The sequence below is a fragment of the Salvelinus sp. IW2-2015 genome, linkage group LG8, assembly GCF_002910315.2.
Source record: "Salvelinus sp. IW2-2015 linkage group LG8, ASM291031v2, whole genome shotgun sequence".
NCBI lineage: Eukaryota > Metazoa > Chordata > Actinopteri > Salmoniformes > Salmonidae > Salvelinus > Salvelinus sp. IW2-2015.
In genome coordinates, this window is record NC_036848.1 from 52017470 (window position 1) to 52035469 (window position 18000).

The 18000-nt window shown below is 41.2% G+C and overlaps 1 protein-coding gene across 1 annotated transcript in view; it reads left to right on the plus strand.

Annotated features, from left to right (window-relative positions):
- The window catches only part of LOC111968271 (CUB and sushi domain-containing protein 1-like), a 441455-nt gene that overhangs the window by 177184 nt on the left and 246271 nt on the right, over nt 1–18000 (plus strand). The window contains exon 3 of the mRNA XM_070444995.1: nt 422–534. Coding sequence (XP_070301096.1) covers nt 422–534 — 113 coding nt within the window. The remainder of the gene's footprint in view (nt 1–421; nt 535–18000) is intronic.

Sequence of the window (18000 nt, forward strand, 5' to 3'; positions counted from 1 at the left end):
CACGCAGCTATACACATTTTGGGAAGCTTTATCTATAATTGAATGTGGACACTAGAGATGTAAGCGTCCAGGGAAAATCAGTTGGATTTATTTCTACACTGTTTCTGTGACACGATCTCATCAGAATGTGCTTGTGTTTGATCCCAGTGAAGGCTGGGTCTTTGCTAAAGGGTCCTTGAACCGGTCTAGCAATGCTATGGTCCTTCTGTTCTTGTTCCCTGTTATTGTGTGCCTGATGTCATTGCCTTTTCTGCTGAGTGTAAAGCATTTTGTTTCATTTTATGAAAACTGTCTTRCTATGAAAACGGTTCACATTTGCGACATGACCACAGTACAAATCTGAGACCACTAACAATAATGCAAAGTACTTAATTATTTGATAACAATTACTAAATGTAATGTAACATTTCTCTCTTTGCAGGTTATCTGGCTTCATGTTGCCGTCACCTATTGTGAGCACAGGGTCAATAATGGCCCTTTGGTTCACAACAGATTTTGCTGTGAGTGCACAAGGATTTAAAGCAATTTATGAAGGTAAGACCTATTATTATTGATTATTTCTCRAATTAAAAACCTAGCTGAATTGATGTAAGAGAGGGTTAACAAAAAGGGTTAAACAAATATTTGTGTTAACAAAATGGTAATTGTCTAACTATTGACTTGTTTTTCTATTCTATATTGAGTTATTTCAATGGCTGGCGGTGGATTGTTTTCCAAGTTGGCGGTGGATTGTGATTGCTGCACCAGAGTCATTRGTTTGATTCCCCCATGGGTCACAGATCCTGAAAATAAAATATATAAATGACTATGTTATTATTGTATTATCAAGTAATTCATGAATCGGTGTCTCAAAATCAGCATATTAATATGCTTTCAGAGAGCGGGGTGCATTTCGTATGATGAACACTGCTAAGTAGTGTGCACTTAACGTGCACCTCTTCAGGACATGTCAATTGGTTACTGTTTAAGCCTTGTGTAGAGAGTTCATCTGCTAAGTACATGTTTCAGTTTACAGTTTACATGATTAAACCTGTGGTTGATAGCTGTGGCATTTCATGTGAGTTTCGGCTGACTGTATCAAACTATGGTCATTACAAAGCCCACATAGTCTGTTTCACACAGTATACAGCACAAACCACAACATCTCATATATTTTCCATGAAGTCTAATATCACTGGAGTCTCAACTCACCCCCCTTGTAAGAAAACATCTCTCAGGCTGGCATACACGGTAGCAAACTTCATGAGCCCTCATGAGACACTGGGACCTAGGCTATGAATGATGCACGAGCATGGCACTTTGCTCGTAAACCTTTGTAAGGATAAGCTTTCTTTAAAAAAAAAGTTTTTTTATTCCTCCTTCTGAACATTTTCATCTCTAGGGATTCAGAGTTTTGTTATTGCTACAGGGTTTTGAGTGGATACCAAAACTCAATTCCCTAAATGGAATATCAATCTCGTTTGGTAACATTAATTGTTGCTGGTTGTGACAATGTCTGAAGTACTTTATGTTTTATTGTGCGTAGAGTGAGATAGTTCTTACTGTGAGTGATAATGAAATAATGAAGCATGATAGGCTAATCTAATGTTGGTTGTATCAGAACACTATTTCCTGATATCTTAACATACTGTTTTTGAATCAAATTTAAGTACTAGCCTAACCACTGCCTCAGAATTATCTACAGCTGCTGTATGTTACAGCATGAATAAGATTAGCAAGATTGTGTTATCTTTACATTTGCTTCATTTCTCCARATAGAAGAAGAACTGTGTTGCATTCTAGGCTAACGTCAAATCTTATTTTTATTATGCATTAGTGGCTGCCCTCTCAGAACATTAATAGCCTATCCATCAGGTTGATGGAGTTTTAATATGGCCGTTTCTTCTGGTTGCCTGAATGGATTCCATTTAAGCTGACAAAGATCGATATTCCATGTAACCATTGGAGTCTAAATCGAAATTGACTGCAGATTTTGTCTTGGATTTTAGAGAATTCTGATACAGGCTATGATTTCATTGATGAAAGTGTCACAACCATTGTTATGATGGAGGGCGTTAATGAACCCCTAGAGTGTTGATAGTATTGATGTTAACTAAAGTTATTTTGGAAGCATTGTGTTTGTCATTTTCATTTTATTGCAGTTGAAATTGAGATATGATGTCATCCAACTATGCAACCTGCAGGTTTTCCCAACAGCCCTTAGTTTGTGATTTATGGGCCATTACACTTGAGTAATTGTAATCTATTTGCCTGCAGAGTCTTGATTGGTACAGCAGTGTCTGTGAGATGGATTTATAACCTTGCAGCGTATTTCCCTCCCGGATGTTCTTAGGAATCAGAAATAGCTATGTTTGCTAATTGGTTTACTATTGTTGAAGCTAATTGAGAACACAAACCTGTTCTGACAAGACAAAAGCTGTGTTTTGGAACCACATTACGTGTTTTGGAACCATTATTACGTGTTTTGGAACCATATTACGTGTTTTGGAACCATTATTACGTCTTTTGGACCATCATTTCATGTGTTGGAACATTATTAGTATCTATGTTAAGCAGTTGGACTTATCTGCCGTGCTCTGAAATCATGGCAAATTAAGAGGATGAAAAACAATATTTCATCTTTGTGATCCCATTGTAATTCAATCATTGCCACTAATATTTTTTTATTTTATTAAGTATATTTCTTTAGACCTTTATTGGAAAGATTCAAATAAATGATTCAAATAAATGACAAGGACAAAATTCTGCAGCGGTGAGCAGACTCCATGAGGGTACTGCTCCAAAGATATAAATCAATTAATTTCCCAACATAAAGTGAAAACTTCAAATGGAGCCTGGGCCATCAAGTAGGTTGAGAGTCCAAAGCTTCGAAGATTCAGAATAGTGCTTTACGCCAGGAATAAGCTTTATATGAAATAATTGGGTTACTATGTTGTTGCAATTAAAAATATATTTTAGAGGTCCACAGTAGCATACAAATATGCTATTTTACTCAGCCTTTTAGTCTTAAGGCTCTACGGGGACACACACGTAAATTTAAAATACAGTCCAAGTTGAGCCACAACAATAATCTAAAAAGTGGCATCTCTCATATTAGACCAATGTAAAAATAGTCATTTTTCTCAAATGATCTTTGAAAAGATTACTTGGGAAAATGCACAGGAGCCCCACCTGTTATCTGTTACACCTAGGTGTGAATCAATCTGTACTAGATAGTACAGAGAAAGTGCCCATGAACAACCCCTCTCCTGTTTGTTAAAGATATTGCTCCCCATAATACTAACTTCAACCAATAAAATGCCGTCTTCAAAGCACTAAAGTTGGCAAACCTTGCTTGGTTGGATGGATTTAAATCCATGTGCCACTTTGAATCATTCCTTTGAGTCTCTTGTCAAGGGATTTCTTTACCTTTCTTGCACAGTGCAGCATAAAGACGTTTTAAAATCAACTTAAAAACTTCAATATCTGAATATTATTTGCTGGAAATATTCTCTGAGACAAAATACACAAAACATAAATATAAACGCAACATGTAAAATGTTGGTCCCATGTTTCATGAGCTGAAATAAAAGATCACAGAAATTCATTGTGCGCAAARTTGTTACATACATTTCTCCTTTTCCAAAACAATCCATCCACCTGACAGGTGTGGCATATGAAGAAGCTGATTAAACAGCGTGACCATTAAACAGGTGCACCTGGTGCTGGGGWCAATAAAAGGCCAATCTAAAATGTGCAGTTTTGTCACACAACACAATGCCACAGATGTCTCAAGTTTTGAGGGCGCGTGCAATTGGCATTCTGACTGTAGGATAGTCCACCAGAGCTGTTGCCAGAGAATGTAATGTTCATTTCTCTACCATAAGCCGCCTCCAACATCATTTTAGTGAATTTGGCAGTAAGTTCAARCGGCCTCACAACCGCTGACCATGTGTATGGCATCGTGTGGGCGAGCGGTTTGCTGATGTAAACGTTGTGAACAGAGTGCCCCATGGTGGCGGTGGGGTTATGGTATGGGCAAGCATAAGCTACGGACAACAAACATAATTGCATTTATCGATGGAAGAGATAACGTGACGAGATCCTGATGCAAATTGTCGTGCCATTTATCCACCACCATCACCTCATGTTTCAGCATGATAATGCACGGCCCCATGTCGCAAGGATCTGTACACAATTCCTGGAAGCTGAAAATGTCCCAGTTCTTCCATGGCCTGCATACCAGACATGTCACCCATTGAGCAGGTTTGGGACGCTCTGGATCAACACGCATGACAGCGTGTTCCAGTTCCCYKCAATATCCATCAACTTCGCACAGCCATTGAAGAGGAGTGGGACAACATTCACAGGCCACAATCAACAGCCTGATCAACTCTATGCGATGGAGATGGTGCTGCATGAGGCAAATGGTGGTCACACCAGATACTGACTGGTTTTCTGATCCATGCTCCTACCTTTTTATTTAAGGTATCTGTGACCAAAAGATGCATATCTGATTTGCAGGTCATGTGAAACCCATAGATTAGGGCCTAATGAATTTATTTAAATTGACTGATTTCCTTATTTGAACTGTAACTCAGTTAAGTCTTTGAAATTGTTGCATGTTGTGTGTATATTTTTGTTGAGTGTAGAAGGAACAAACAGCAACATCAGAGAGAATAGAACCAAGCAGGAGAGGAAACATGGAACCCATTGTTTTAAATGCCAAGAGAATTATACGGCGGTATCCYTGTTAATCTTATAACAAACTGACAAAAGGTTAAGCCTTCAAAAAAATGATAATGTTGTATTGCAGTTGGTCGCAGCTTATGCATGTGCATGTATTGGTGTGTGGTGTGTGTAAATCTGTGAATGTTGGAGGCATAAAAAGCGACATGCTACATCACTTAAGCTTAGATACACAACCACACATACTGTAATTTACGTTGGTTTCAGATCCCACAGAACCAGAGTCAAGCACTCAGCATTATTTGCCCCATTTACCATTATTTCAGTCCCGCAAAAAAAAAATGTTTTACAGGGGATCATTGTCAACAGGATCCTGTAAGCGAATTTCCCATTACATTAAAGAGGAATATAGGCCTGTTTACTATTTCCTTGAGGAGGATGTTTACTGCTGCATCTTGCTGATATTCTTATTTTTGTTATGTACCTTATAAGGAATTCTATACCTCATGGGTATTTATATTGCAACAGCCTCGTTTAGAGCCATAATGATATTTCATATTGAAAAAAGCCTGAGAGGCAATAATCAAGTGCTGCAGAGCATTCAAAGGATGATAGACTATCGCCTGTGAAATAAAATGATGGCTTGGACATATTGGAAGGCCAATAGTGTGAGGTGAGCTAATCCCATTAATGGCCAAGCTATGAAACAGAAMTCATTTGAATGATAAAAGCACACAGATACTGTTAAACACCTTGAAGATGCGTGTGAATATTTAACACTCACAAGCCTTGGAGCTTTTATCTACAATTTAGAAACACATTACTCCACATTATGTGAATGTATTGGTATTTACAGTATGGGGAAGAATCGACAMTGGTATTCAGATCAATCAGCGCCGAGTGTTTGTGGTTTTAATGACAGATCCTTATATCGACTCTCAAGGACAAACTCCAAGACAGAGTGCCTTACATATCCAATAAAATTCAAGCTGCCTCTTGGAGTTAATGTTTTAAGTTGTTGCTGAAAAGCTGCTCACACCTTTACACTGATTTTGCTCATCCTTCTATCTGGGCCACCAGCCTAAGGGAGCTGCTTTAGGGAACTCTACAAGTCGAAAGGATTTGTAACATCAGAAAAAAGCATTTCATTTCTGTATCAACATTTCTATATTTCTCTAAACTTTTTTGTGGATTTTTTATTTGATACCATAACCAATAATACAGTAGCTATGTTCAAATTGTCTCACTCCAAGCTGCAATAATATATAATAATATTCAAGTATATGTCAGAAAATGCCATGCCGAAATTGCAGAAATGAAAGCACTCTAGTTCTGAACTCATAGACTGATGTTCTGCTCATAGTGGAAATACACAATGATGTTAAATGTCCTACTCCCTGGCTCAGTCAACAGTGACCCTCATGGGCTCACCTATCCATAGAGGCCATGACAGATCAGTAGGGGTAAAAACCTTCAAGGGTCATCTGGGACCATGGACATTTCACATTCAGCAGGTGTAAAGAACACRTGGCTCCGCTCTGGGAGCACAGCTCTAACACGTTGTCCACATTTTAGACTGACATTTAAAAAATAAAATAKAAATAGAAAGTAGCTGGTATAGATGGAAGTAGCATTTTGCATTAAAAAGAGAGGGACGCTTCCTTGAAACTGTGACTGAATGGACCAACTATTTTCTGCAGAGTCATTCAAATGGCTCCAACTTTTAACTTGAGATGTGAATTAGAAATCAAATGACCAAATAGTAAGGGCTAGAGTCACTGTCGTAGGAGAGGGCGATTTTGCTGGCCCATGTTGACTTCAATGCTTCCCACAGTTGTGTCAAGTTTGAGTGGATGTCCTTTGGGTGGTGGACCATTCTTGATACACACAGGAAACTGAGCATGAAAACCCCAGGAGCATTGCAGTTCTTGACACGACACAAACCAGTGCGCCTAGCACCAACTACCATAACCCATTCAAAGGCACTTCAAACTTTTGTCTTGCCTATTCACCCTCTGAATGACACACATACACAATCCATGTCTCAATTGTCTCAAGGCTTAAAAAWTCTTATTTAACCTGTCTCCTCCCCTTTATCTACACTGACTGAAGTTTAAAAATGTTTTACCCCTTTTTCTACCCAATTTCGTGGTATCCAATTGGTAGATACAGTCTTGTCCCATCACTGCAACTCCCGTACGGCCTTGGGAGAGGCGAAGGTCGAGAGCCGTGCGTCGTCCGAAACACAACCCAGTCAAGCCGCACTGCTTCTTGACACAACGCCCGCTTAACCCGGAAGACAGCTGCACCAATATGTCGGAGGAAATACCGTACACCTGGCGACCGTGTCAACGCGCATTGCGGGGGGTGAAACCGAGTCAAGACCGAGACCGGGAGGGGACAAGGGGTACGAGACCGAGTCAAGACCAAGACCAGATTTATAAAATAATGATTATAATAATATAATAATAATGATAATMATATTATTCAATGATGTTCTGATTTAATCTTTTCAGTTTATGTTGGAAAGGAAAAGGTTAACACTGAAYAGAAAAATAGAWCCAATCAGGATTTTTCTTTGCTGTTCTCTGGGGAGATACATCTAGCTAGCTAAGTCAGACATTGGCTAAGCCATCAGAAGCTAGATTAAAGGCATCTGCCATTCAACTGTATTGGGGCAAAACTGTGGAGTGACAGTGGAATCAACAAATCACATTTTGACTTAATGGGTGGGACCGTATTTACAAAAATGTATGGAAACTGCCTTCTTGAAGGCCAACAGGTCACTAGGCAATAGCGAGCAGTAGTTTCCCCACGGTCTAGCTAGCTAGCTTTTGTTGTCGGCTAGTTTGCAGCAGCTGGAGCAGGTGTTATCAAAGAGGATGTTGTTGCTAACTCGTTAGCTTCTCCCTTTTCAATAATAACTTTCTAATAGAAGTTAGGCTTCAACCGATCATCATCTGATGAGTGGAATTGTGTTTTTTATTTCGGTGCGCTTGCTGTTGTTAGCCATCTCTTTGAAAAAAACGTATGTGTGAAACATTGTTGCATTTCAATGGGAACTGACTGCATTTTAGCAACATGAAATCTTATTCAAATCTGTTCAAATCTGCCCAGGAAGAATATGACATTTAAAAAAATAWAAAKAAATCTGACAAGTGACCACTTAGATATGGAAATGTTCACGTTTTCARAAGTTATTAGAATGTTTGGGACTTTTTAGAAAATTCTATAGCGGCTGTGCATTTGGACAATTAATAGACGCTGTAGTAAGTAAAACTGTTTTTTAAATATATATCACGTGTTGGTCATTGTTGCGTGTTCTGTCGTTGTAAGTCATTGGGAAAGGGAAAATGGGATACCTAGTCAGTTGTGCATCTGAATGCCTTCAACTGAAATGTGTCTTCCTCATTTAACCCAATCCCTCTGAATCAGAGAGGTGCGGGGAGCTGCCTTAATCYACATCCACGTCTTGGGCGCCTGGGGAACAGTGGGTTAACTGCCTTGCTCAGGGGCAGAACGACAGATTTTTACCTTGTCAGCTTGAGGATTCGATCAGGAACCTTTTGGTTACTGGCCCAACACTCCATTGATGATGCATGCTGTGATAAAACTATTTCCCAAATTGGGATTAATAAAGTAACACTCTACTCTCTCTATGCTCTCTAAAAACGTCTGTCTTGTCCAGGACCGGAGTCTACACAGACATGTGCGCTATAGCCAATCAGAGCTACAGTATGCCTTTATACAAACAAGCCATTTGCCACACGGGCCTGCCATCATTCACTTTGAACTACACTGTGTTTACAGGAAGTTGCAACAGCACGACTTTAGATCATTAGAACGCATTCGCCAAAAGCCAAAAAATACACAAATGAATTTCTGCAAATATGTAAACACCATGGGAGTCCTCTTACATTTTGGAACTTTACAGTCCTATTAATCAAACAACCATGAAAAGGTAGGCTRTCTCTCCCTCAGTTATGCACATCAACAAAAAGATCAACAACTAATGTTAGCCAGAGCAAGATGAGCTAKAATCTAATGAAGGAACATTAGATAAACCCTCTCAAACTTTTTGAGCTAGTTGGCCATCAAAATTGCACAGATAAATGATGGGGAATTGTAGCTTCCTCGTCCTTCTGCATCTTGACTGCCAATGCATGCTTGTCCCAAACAAGCAACTGCCATGACTCTCCTGTGAGAATCCAAGGATCAGGTTACTGTGGATCAATGTCCAATAGAGCCCTCTCACCCGCAGGGTCAATCGTAAATTGTAATGCAGCAGACCGACTCCTTTTGGTTTCTAGTTTGGGTGATTGAAATGTCTTTGTGTCTTATGAAGAGTTTGCCGCCAAAAATTACAACATCAAACAATGGACACTGGGACAATATATTTCAACATCTGAATGGAGATGGAATATGGCAAATGTAATTATATGAAAATGTATAAAGACGTTATAACGGAAACATTGTAACTTGAAAAGCTTTTACAATGTGTATATCATATTTACATACTTTACGTTGTGTAGAAAATATCCAGGATAAAGAGGATGTTTTTGTGATGATAAGATTGTGATTTTAGTTCTCTAACGAGATCATAGTAAATTGTGATACCTTGCCTCGTAACCAGCCACACCCCAGGGAGCCCAGAGAGCGTGTAACCAATGACGTAAACACCCCCTTTTTACCCGAGGGTATAAAGCATTTGGGTTATGAATTAACATATCAGACTAAAATGGACCACAGCTGCAGCAAGGTCTACAATAGTCCACGWCCCCGGAACGCAACACGAGGTTGAAGAAGACAWAAGAACCTCCAGTTATTCTCTTTAAATCATCGTGTCCTACACTGCTTTCATGACCACTCTGGGATCAACGACACGGCTGATTAGCCGTCCTCAGGAGACCACTCTTTCAGAACGAGTGCAAGTAAACAGACAACTAAGAAGGACATTGTGACCTCTTTTGGACAATCAGAGACTTACACCTGAGAACGAAAGACAAGGCCATCTGAAGAGGGCCCAACAGAGATACACGAGGAAGACCTTCAACACGTAAGTACATCGTTACATTACTTCTTACCCAAAGGAACAGCAGTTTGGGGCAAGGTATTAGGGCTAAACTAAGCGTAGTTTACAAATGTATCRAAGTGTTGCTTCTCTTTCTCTCTCGCTCTCTCTCTCTCTCTCGCTCTCTTTTTAAATCTCCATCTTGCGTAACAAGTGTCATATTGTGTTAGTCCGCTAGGGACTTGCTGTTGTCGTATTATTTTCCAATCAATAACCTATACCGTGTGTGTATCCTATGTTATCATTTAGTGAATAATTTATTTAGTAAATAAATAATCAAATCAATATGTGTGGTACGGAATGATCAGTGAGACCCGGGTTTGTGCAGATTTACAAAGTCTACGACATTCAGAATGAGACTGATATGAGGGTGACTGTTATGATATCTATATATTCTTGAGTTTAATTCGGGAGATGGAAACTCATTAAAAAACAACTTTTCCCGTAGTGCCCCAAATTCCTAATGAGTTAATTGTTACATGATTAATTTAATCGAGTATCAATTAAACATAGTTAGCTGATAAAATAAATAACAGTCATCAGATGAATGATTGTCACGTCACGACACACCCAAGCTAACTGGCTAAAGTTGGCTAGCTTGGTAGCTAGCTACTTCCATACACAAATGGAACACATCACTCTGAATATTGTTTTCTCACCGTAGCATAGCTGGTTAGGCTGTTTACATGCTGTCTAGAGCATTCTTGACTAACTAACTGACTAACTAACTATACTATAACTATTTTTTTTATTGGTTTACTGACACTGGTCATATTCAGCGGGTGTTGCACGTTCGTAAATTCATCAGTTGTTCTGCGCTCTGGCACACTTAGACGAGGATGCTCTGACATCGGAGTAGATAGCCAGAGTAAATTTGCAAATGCAAGAGATATGCTAACTGGATAACAGTCTTTCAAGTTCTTGCTAGCTAACCAAATGACACCTGCATCTCTAGCTGTGTATAGCCACTGAGTGGAAAAACTCACCCACTCCTCCAATGGCATGGCATGACATCTTCCTAMCAGCTAGCCATCTAGCTAATGTTAGGCTCTGTGTTGTTAGCTTGCTACAAAAATAGATACGCTAGCCTATTAGCCACGTTATGACTGACTTGTGATCATTGCCCTTGCTAATTTGATTGTATCAACATTCCCAGTCTTAGTTACATTCATCTGTTTTTGTCCAGAATATTGAGTCATTGAAACTGAAACAGTGCATCCCGAATGGAGGCAGCAAACAATGTACCAGGTCAGCTGTGATTTATAACCTGATAGCAATATTTTTTGGACTACCAAGAAATGTATTGGTGAATTATAGTAATCATGCATTGAACTGCATCCATCTATTCTGCCAACAATGTCTTAGTGTACGTCAGGTATTACCAAACTGGGGTACGCATACCCCTAGAGGTACGCGCAATGCCGTCGGGGATACGCCAAATAAAAACGTGATTCACATTTTTTTTTTTTAAACAGTACATTTATATTTTCCAACGGGGCTAAACATTTAGGTGAAGTTTTTTTCTTGCCTGAGTAGCCTCGTTTCACTGCTAAGAATAAAATGAAACCATCTAGTGTTCAGCGAAATAACAACACAATGTCAAATACAGGTAGCCTAGTCAAATAATTAACATCCAATCACATTAAGCGTTACTCTCTCACGGGAAACCTTTACTCTTGCGCAGACATTTAGAAACGAAACATGACATTTTGAAAAATAAGCCACGGGAGTTTTTGAGTGAGAATAAAGACAATTTTAGAGTAGTAAGARGTATAAAAGCAACAGATACCATTAATAAGAAGGGGCTAGAACCCTCTTATATGGTGAGCTACTGAGTGGCTAGGACAGGCAAGCCCCATACTATTGTTGAGSACTTCAAAAATATATATATATCACAATTTRTGATGAACAAATAAGGTTTTATATGTAAGATGGCTAAATAAAGAGCAAAGGTATTGATTATTATTATATGTACCCTGGTCTTATAAGAGCTCTTTGTCACTTCCCACGAGCAGAGTTGTGACAAAAACTCATACTCATTCTTATGTTTAATAAATGTATCGTATAGTGTGTGTGTGGCAGGCTTACAATGATGGCAAAAAACAGCATTTGAGAATGAGCTGACCCTGGTGCTAGAGGAGGTACGCAGCTGGAGTGTCACGATCATTAGAATMATTGGACCAAGGCACAGCGTGCGTAGAGTTTTAATCAAAGAAATTCACCAAAACAAATACAGAAAACAAACTAAKCGTGAAGAAATTGCAGTGTTAACAGGCACTACACAAAAACAAGATCCCACAAAGCACAAAGGGGAAATGGCTGCCTAAATATGATCCCCAATCAGAGACAACGATAAACAGCTGCCTCTGATTMGGAACCATACCAGGCCAACATAGAAATATAAGCAGTGTGGGATCCGTAGTCTAAGTGCATTTCTTTCTCTGTCTGCTGGGTGGCCCCTCTACATTAATGTAAATAATAGCCCGAAATATGACATCTACAGTGTGCCATGCTTAATTATTGACTTATTGTCATAACCTTCATGATTAATTATGWGTTTATGACTTATTCTATACTCAAAAGACAGATGTTTTGGAACGTTTCTGGGAAGGCCTCGGCCCACAAAAAGGAGCACATTTTTTTTTGCCATTTTATTTTTAAATTATAATTTTTCCAAGCCTGAAGGCTACTTATAAACATTGATTGTGTAGTATTACTTGATAGCCTGCCAAGCATAACCACTTCTTACAATTTTCTATAACATTATCCAAAAATAAAAAGGACAATTGATGTCTGAAACGTTTAAGATGTTCCCCATGAAGATAAAGAAAGATATCCTGCAGTTGTTTAGATTTTTTTAAGTGCCTTTCTGACAGAATTATCTCCCAGATTTATCCTTATGGAAGATMATCTTCCATAATTTCCTCCCACATTAACAAACATTTAACTTTCTACTGCGAGATAAAACAGCATTAAAAAATAAATGGATCAGTCATGTCAAACACAGTACCTCTTGCACAGGGCAGTGTTGGTTAAAACAAGATTGTGTTGATTTTCGTGCAGGCTCAATGGCATTTCTAAATACTCAAATCGATCAAATTCCTGACATCTGGTCAAACATATTTTTCTGCAATATAGCATGACTGTACAACCTCACAGTCTGAACCACCCTCCACTCTTTGCTACTCTCTCATTTAAATATCATGGGCTTATTAATAATACTTTTWAATAAATGACCAAAAAGTATTCAGCCATAAAAAGTACAGAATATATATAACAGATCTGTTTTGCTGTCTGGTGAGTATTACGAAATCAGTTAAATGGTTTGATCACCATTGACCTGCATCATCTTTAAAACTCGGAGAGAAAATTAATGGAAGCTGATATCTTAGACTTTTAGAATGAGTTATGCTGTTGCATTTAACTGACAGGTATAGTCAATTAGATGCAAGGAAAGTTGACACAAACACCCTTCAATTTGAGTCTGTATAGTGCTAAGTACTCTGATTCCATATGTTCATCACATCTCCCTTTAAACTCACCATAAAAGTATTACCTACTGTACCTACAAAGGATATATTTTAAATATTTCAGGAACACCTTGGTACTTTATTGTTGTAATGTAAAAGCACWGGATTTCAAAAGGTCTAATTAAATGTACCATTAAATTAAACATAATTAAACATTACACCTTTATAATCATGAATGCAATGTCTCATACGTCTCAGAACACTTTGAAATCCTTTACAAGGTACACTAGGTTGTCAAGTMTCAGGTCCAAATTTGGTTAATTAAGTGTTCCGGGTACTGGTTGATTGTAATATTGATGCCAGAGGCAATCAATGTTTGAGCAAGGGTGACATTTGGGAAATAAGGAAGTGAGCCATATTCCTGATAGGACAGAGTGGTTGACTGGTGTTGACTCATAGACTACAGTGGTGTGTTGAAGGGATGATAGCTAAACAGAGGTGAATAATGTTTGTATTCAGTATAAATTAATAACTTAACATTTGTGTATCATTTCTCATCAAAACTGTCTGTGTTGACACAAAATGATGTAATTTCAGTCATTTCACTGAAGCCAGTTCCAAAGAACATAATGTAAAAAAAAATWTTTTAAAGACACCAACATGTCAAAAGATATACAGTATAATACAGTAAAGATAACATTCTGCCGCGTCTGCGTTAYTAATCCATTACTTCCAGCGACAAGTGGACTCTGGGAATTGAAGTGAATTCTGAAAGCAACTCAGAGAGTCTGTTAGTCTGAAAGAGATGTCAGATGGGAAGGCCTAATGGACAGCGGTCTTAATGTATATGTACGTAGTGACCCTGTTGGAAATGGATCCGCTGCAAARGGAGACCAGGGTGTGTACTCACTTGCATTGCATTCTGAGTAAACACACAAATCCCCAGTGTAAACCCTCTCCGTAAGCTAACATCTTATCGCTACCTGATTTAGCTTGTAGAGTCGTGGACTTAGTCATGGAAGAGTGGAGGAAATGAATGTTCTTATCAGCTACGCATAGACTGATCTAGAGAATTAAAATATACTTGGGCTATTTGAGCTGGGACACCACATAAAAATAATTAGAAATGAAGCACTTTATTGGGAAAATATATATATATTWTTTTTCTGATTATCTGTTGTAATGCACTCCTCAGAGCAACTGTGATTAGATGCGTATTGAACTAGATTCTAAATTGAACGAGATAAACGACACTAGAGGATTGTTGCTTTACAGTGGCACTAATGTTATGCACCAGTTATACTCTACATTGCTTAATATTTTCCCTGGCAACAAAAACAAGGGCCTGGCATATTTGTCACAGAAACGGGTCCACTGGGTTTTGCAATTGCTTTATGTGGAAGAAGTTACTTTGTTTCAATGAAAAATCAATGCTACGAGCTGATTATATCTGGATCTTGGCTCAGGATTAAAGCCCTTTAGAGATATTCACAAACCACCCCAAGACAGCACCCCACCCACCACCCCCCATCCTCTCCCTTTAGATCTACTTTACCACATCACTTCCTTATTTGTATGCTTGCTATAGGACACCATTCCAATTATATCAAAAGACTAAACACTTTGACAAAAGCAATATTAATCCGTGTATTGCTCTGTATCCTCTGTTCAGATCTTGTTTTCCTTTGGAAAAGTAGCACCCAAAGAAGAGATCATTTTGACACTTTCTCTGCAAAATAAATACATGAATAGTTAAGAGGAAGAAACACACAATGCACTCCTTAGATCAGATCAAGCAAATACAAATTTTATTTGTCACATGCTCCGAATACAACAGGTGTAGACCCTACCGTGAAAATGCTTCTTACAAGCCCTTAACCAACAATGCAGTTCAAGAAAGAGTTATAAAATATTACTAAATAAACTAAAGTAGAGAAGAAAAAAAATCAAATAAAAAAGTTACGCAAGAAATGTACATAACAATAACGAGGACTATATACAGGTGTCACGCCCTGACTTTAGTTATATTTGTTTTCTTTATTTTTTGGTTAGGTCAGGGTGTGACAAGGGTGGTTTGTTTAGTTTTGTATTGTCTAGGGGTTTTTGTCTTGTCTATGTAACGTCCTGACCAGAGTTCTTATGTGTTGTGCTTGTTTTAGTCTGGTCAGGACGTGAGCTGGGGGGGCATTCTATGTTGTGTGTCTAGTTTGTCTGTTTCTGTGTTCAGCCTAATATGGTTCTCATCAGAGGCAGCTGTCAATCGTTGTCCGTGATTGAGAATCATATATAGGTGGCTTGTTTGTGTTGGGGATTTGTGGGTGGTTGTCTCCTGTGTCAGTGTTTGTGCCACACGGGACTGTGACGGTTAGTTCGTTTGTTGTTTTTTATTCTTGTCTAGTTTTCATGTCATTAAATTATGGAACTTACCACGCTGCACACATCCTTCTCGCCTCTACTCGTCCGATGAGGAGGACGACTTAGACTGCCGTTAAAGAACCACCCACCTAACTCGGACCAAGCAGCGTGGCTACGGGCAGCGACAGCAGCAGCAGCAGCCAGCTACACAGGACTCCTGGACATGGAGGAAATTTTGGAGGGAAAGGACACTGGGCTCACATTGGAGAATATCGCCGCTCTCGGGAAGAGATGGAGGCAGCTAAAGCCAGGAGCGGTGGTATGAGGAGGCAGCACGGAAGCGTGGCTGGAAGCCCGTGAAGAAACCCCAAACATTTCTTGGGGGGGTCTAAAGGGTAGTGTGGCGAAGGCAGGTAGGAAACCTGCGCCCACTTCCCATGCTTACCGTGGAGAGCGGGAGTACGGGCAGACACCGTGTTATGCGGAGAGTGCACGGTGTCTCCTGTACGTGTGCATAGCCCGGTGCGGGTTATTCCACCTCCCCGCACTGGCCGGGCTAGATTGAGCATTGAGCCAAGTGCCATGAAGCCGGCTCAACTATCTGGCCTCCAGTACGTCTCCTCGGGCCGGTGTACATGGCACCAGCCTTACGTAGGGTGTCCCGGTTCGCCAGCATAGCCCAGTGCGGGCTATTCCACCTCGCCGCCCTGGCAGGGCTACGGGGAACACTCAACCTGGTAAGGTTGGGCAGCTCGGTGTTCACGAGCTCATGTACTCCTTCACGGTCCGGTATATCCGGCGCCACCTTCCCGCCCCAGCCCAGTACCACCAGTGCCTACACCACGCACCAGGCTTCCAGTGCATCTCCAGAGCCCTGGTCCTGCTCCCCGCACTTGCCTGAGGTGCGGGTCTCCAGTCCGGTACCACCAGTTCCGGCACCACGCACCAGGCCTACTGTGCGCCTCAGCAGGTCAGAGTCGGCCGTCTGCCCAACGCCGCCTGCACTGCTCGTCTGCTCAACGCCGCCTGCACTGCTCGTCTCCTCAACGCCGCATGCGCTGCCCGTCTGTCCCGAGCCATCAGAGCCGCCCGTCTGTCCCGAGCCGCTAGAGCCGTCCGTCAGTCAGGAGCTGCCAGAGCCGCCAGCCAGTCAGAGCTGCCAGAGCCGCCAGCCAGTCAGGAGCTGCCAGAGCCGCCCGCCGGTCAAGAGCTGCCAGAGCCGCCCGCGGTCAGGAGCTGCAGAGCGCCCGCCGGGTCAGAGCTGCCAGAGCCCGCCCGCCGGTCAGGAGCTGCCAGAGCCGCCCGCCGGTCAGGAGCTGCCAGAGCCGCCCGCCGGTCAGGAGCTGCCAGAGCCGCCGCCGGTCAGGAGCTGCCAAGCCGCCCGCCGGTCAGGAGCTGCCAGAGCTGCCTGCCAGTCATGAGCTGCCCGCCAGTCATGAGCTGCCCGCCAGTCATGAGCTGCCCTCCAGTCATGAGCTGCCCTCCAGTCATGAGCTGCCCTCCAGTCATGAGCTGCCTCCAGTCATGAGCTGCCCCTCTGTCCTGAGCTGCCTCTGTCCTGAGCTGCCCCTCTGTCCTGAGCTGCCCTGTCTGTCCTGAGCTACCTCTTCTGTCCTGAGCTACTCTCTGTCTGAGCTACCTCTCTGTCCTGAGCTACCTCTCTGTCCTGAGCTACCTCTCTGTCCTGAGCTACCTCTCGTCCTGAGCTTCTCCTCTATCTAGGGGGCCCTTTGAAGGTTCCTAGACCAGGGTCGGGGCGAGGGTCGCCACTCAAAGGACGCTAAGGAGGGGTACAAAGACAATGGTGGAGTGGTGTCCTCGTCCTGCGCCGGAGCCGCCACCGCGGACAGATGCCCACCCAGACCTCCTCTTGAGTTTTAGGGGTGCGTTCGGAGTCCGCACCTCAGGAGGGGGTACTGTAACGTCCTGACCAGAGTTCTTATGTGTTGTGCTTGTTTTAGTGTTGGTCAGGACGTGAGCTGGGTGGGCATTCTATGTTGTGTGTCTAGTTTGTCTGTTTCTGTGTTCAGCCTAATATGGTTCTCAATCAGAGGCAGCTGTCAATCGTTGTCCCTGATTGAGAATCATATATACAGTGGGGAGAACAAGTATTTGATACACTGCCGATTTTGCAGGTTTTCCTACTTACAAAGCATGTAGAGGTCTGTCATTTTTATCATAGGTACACTTCAACTGTGAGAGACGGAATCAAAAACAAAAATCCAGAAAATCACATTGTATGATTTTTAAGTAATTAATTTGCATTTTATTGCATGACATAAGTATTTGATCACCTACCAACCAGTAAGAATTCCGGCTCTCACAAGACCTGTTAGTTTTTCTTTAAGAAGCCCTCCTGTTCTCCACTCATTACCTGTATTAACTGCACCTGTTTGAACTCGTACTCTGTATAAAAGACACCTGTCCACACACTCA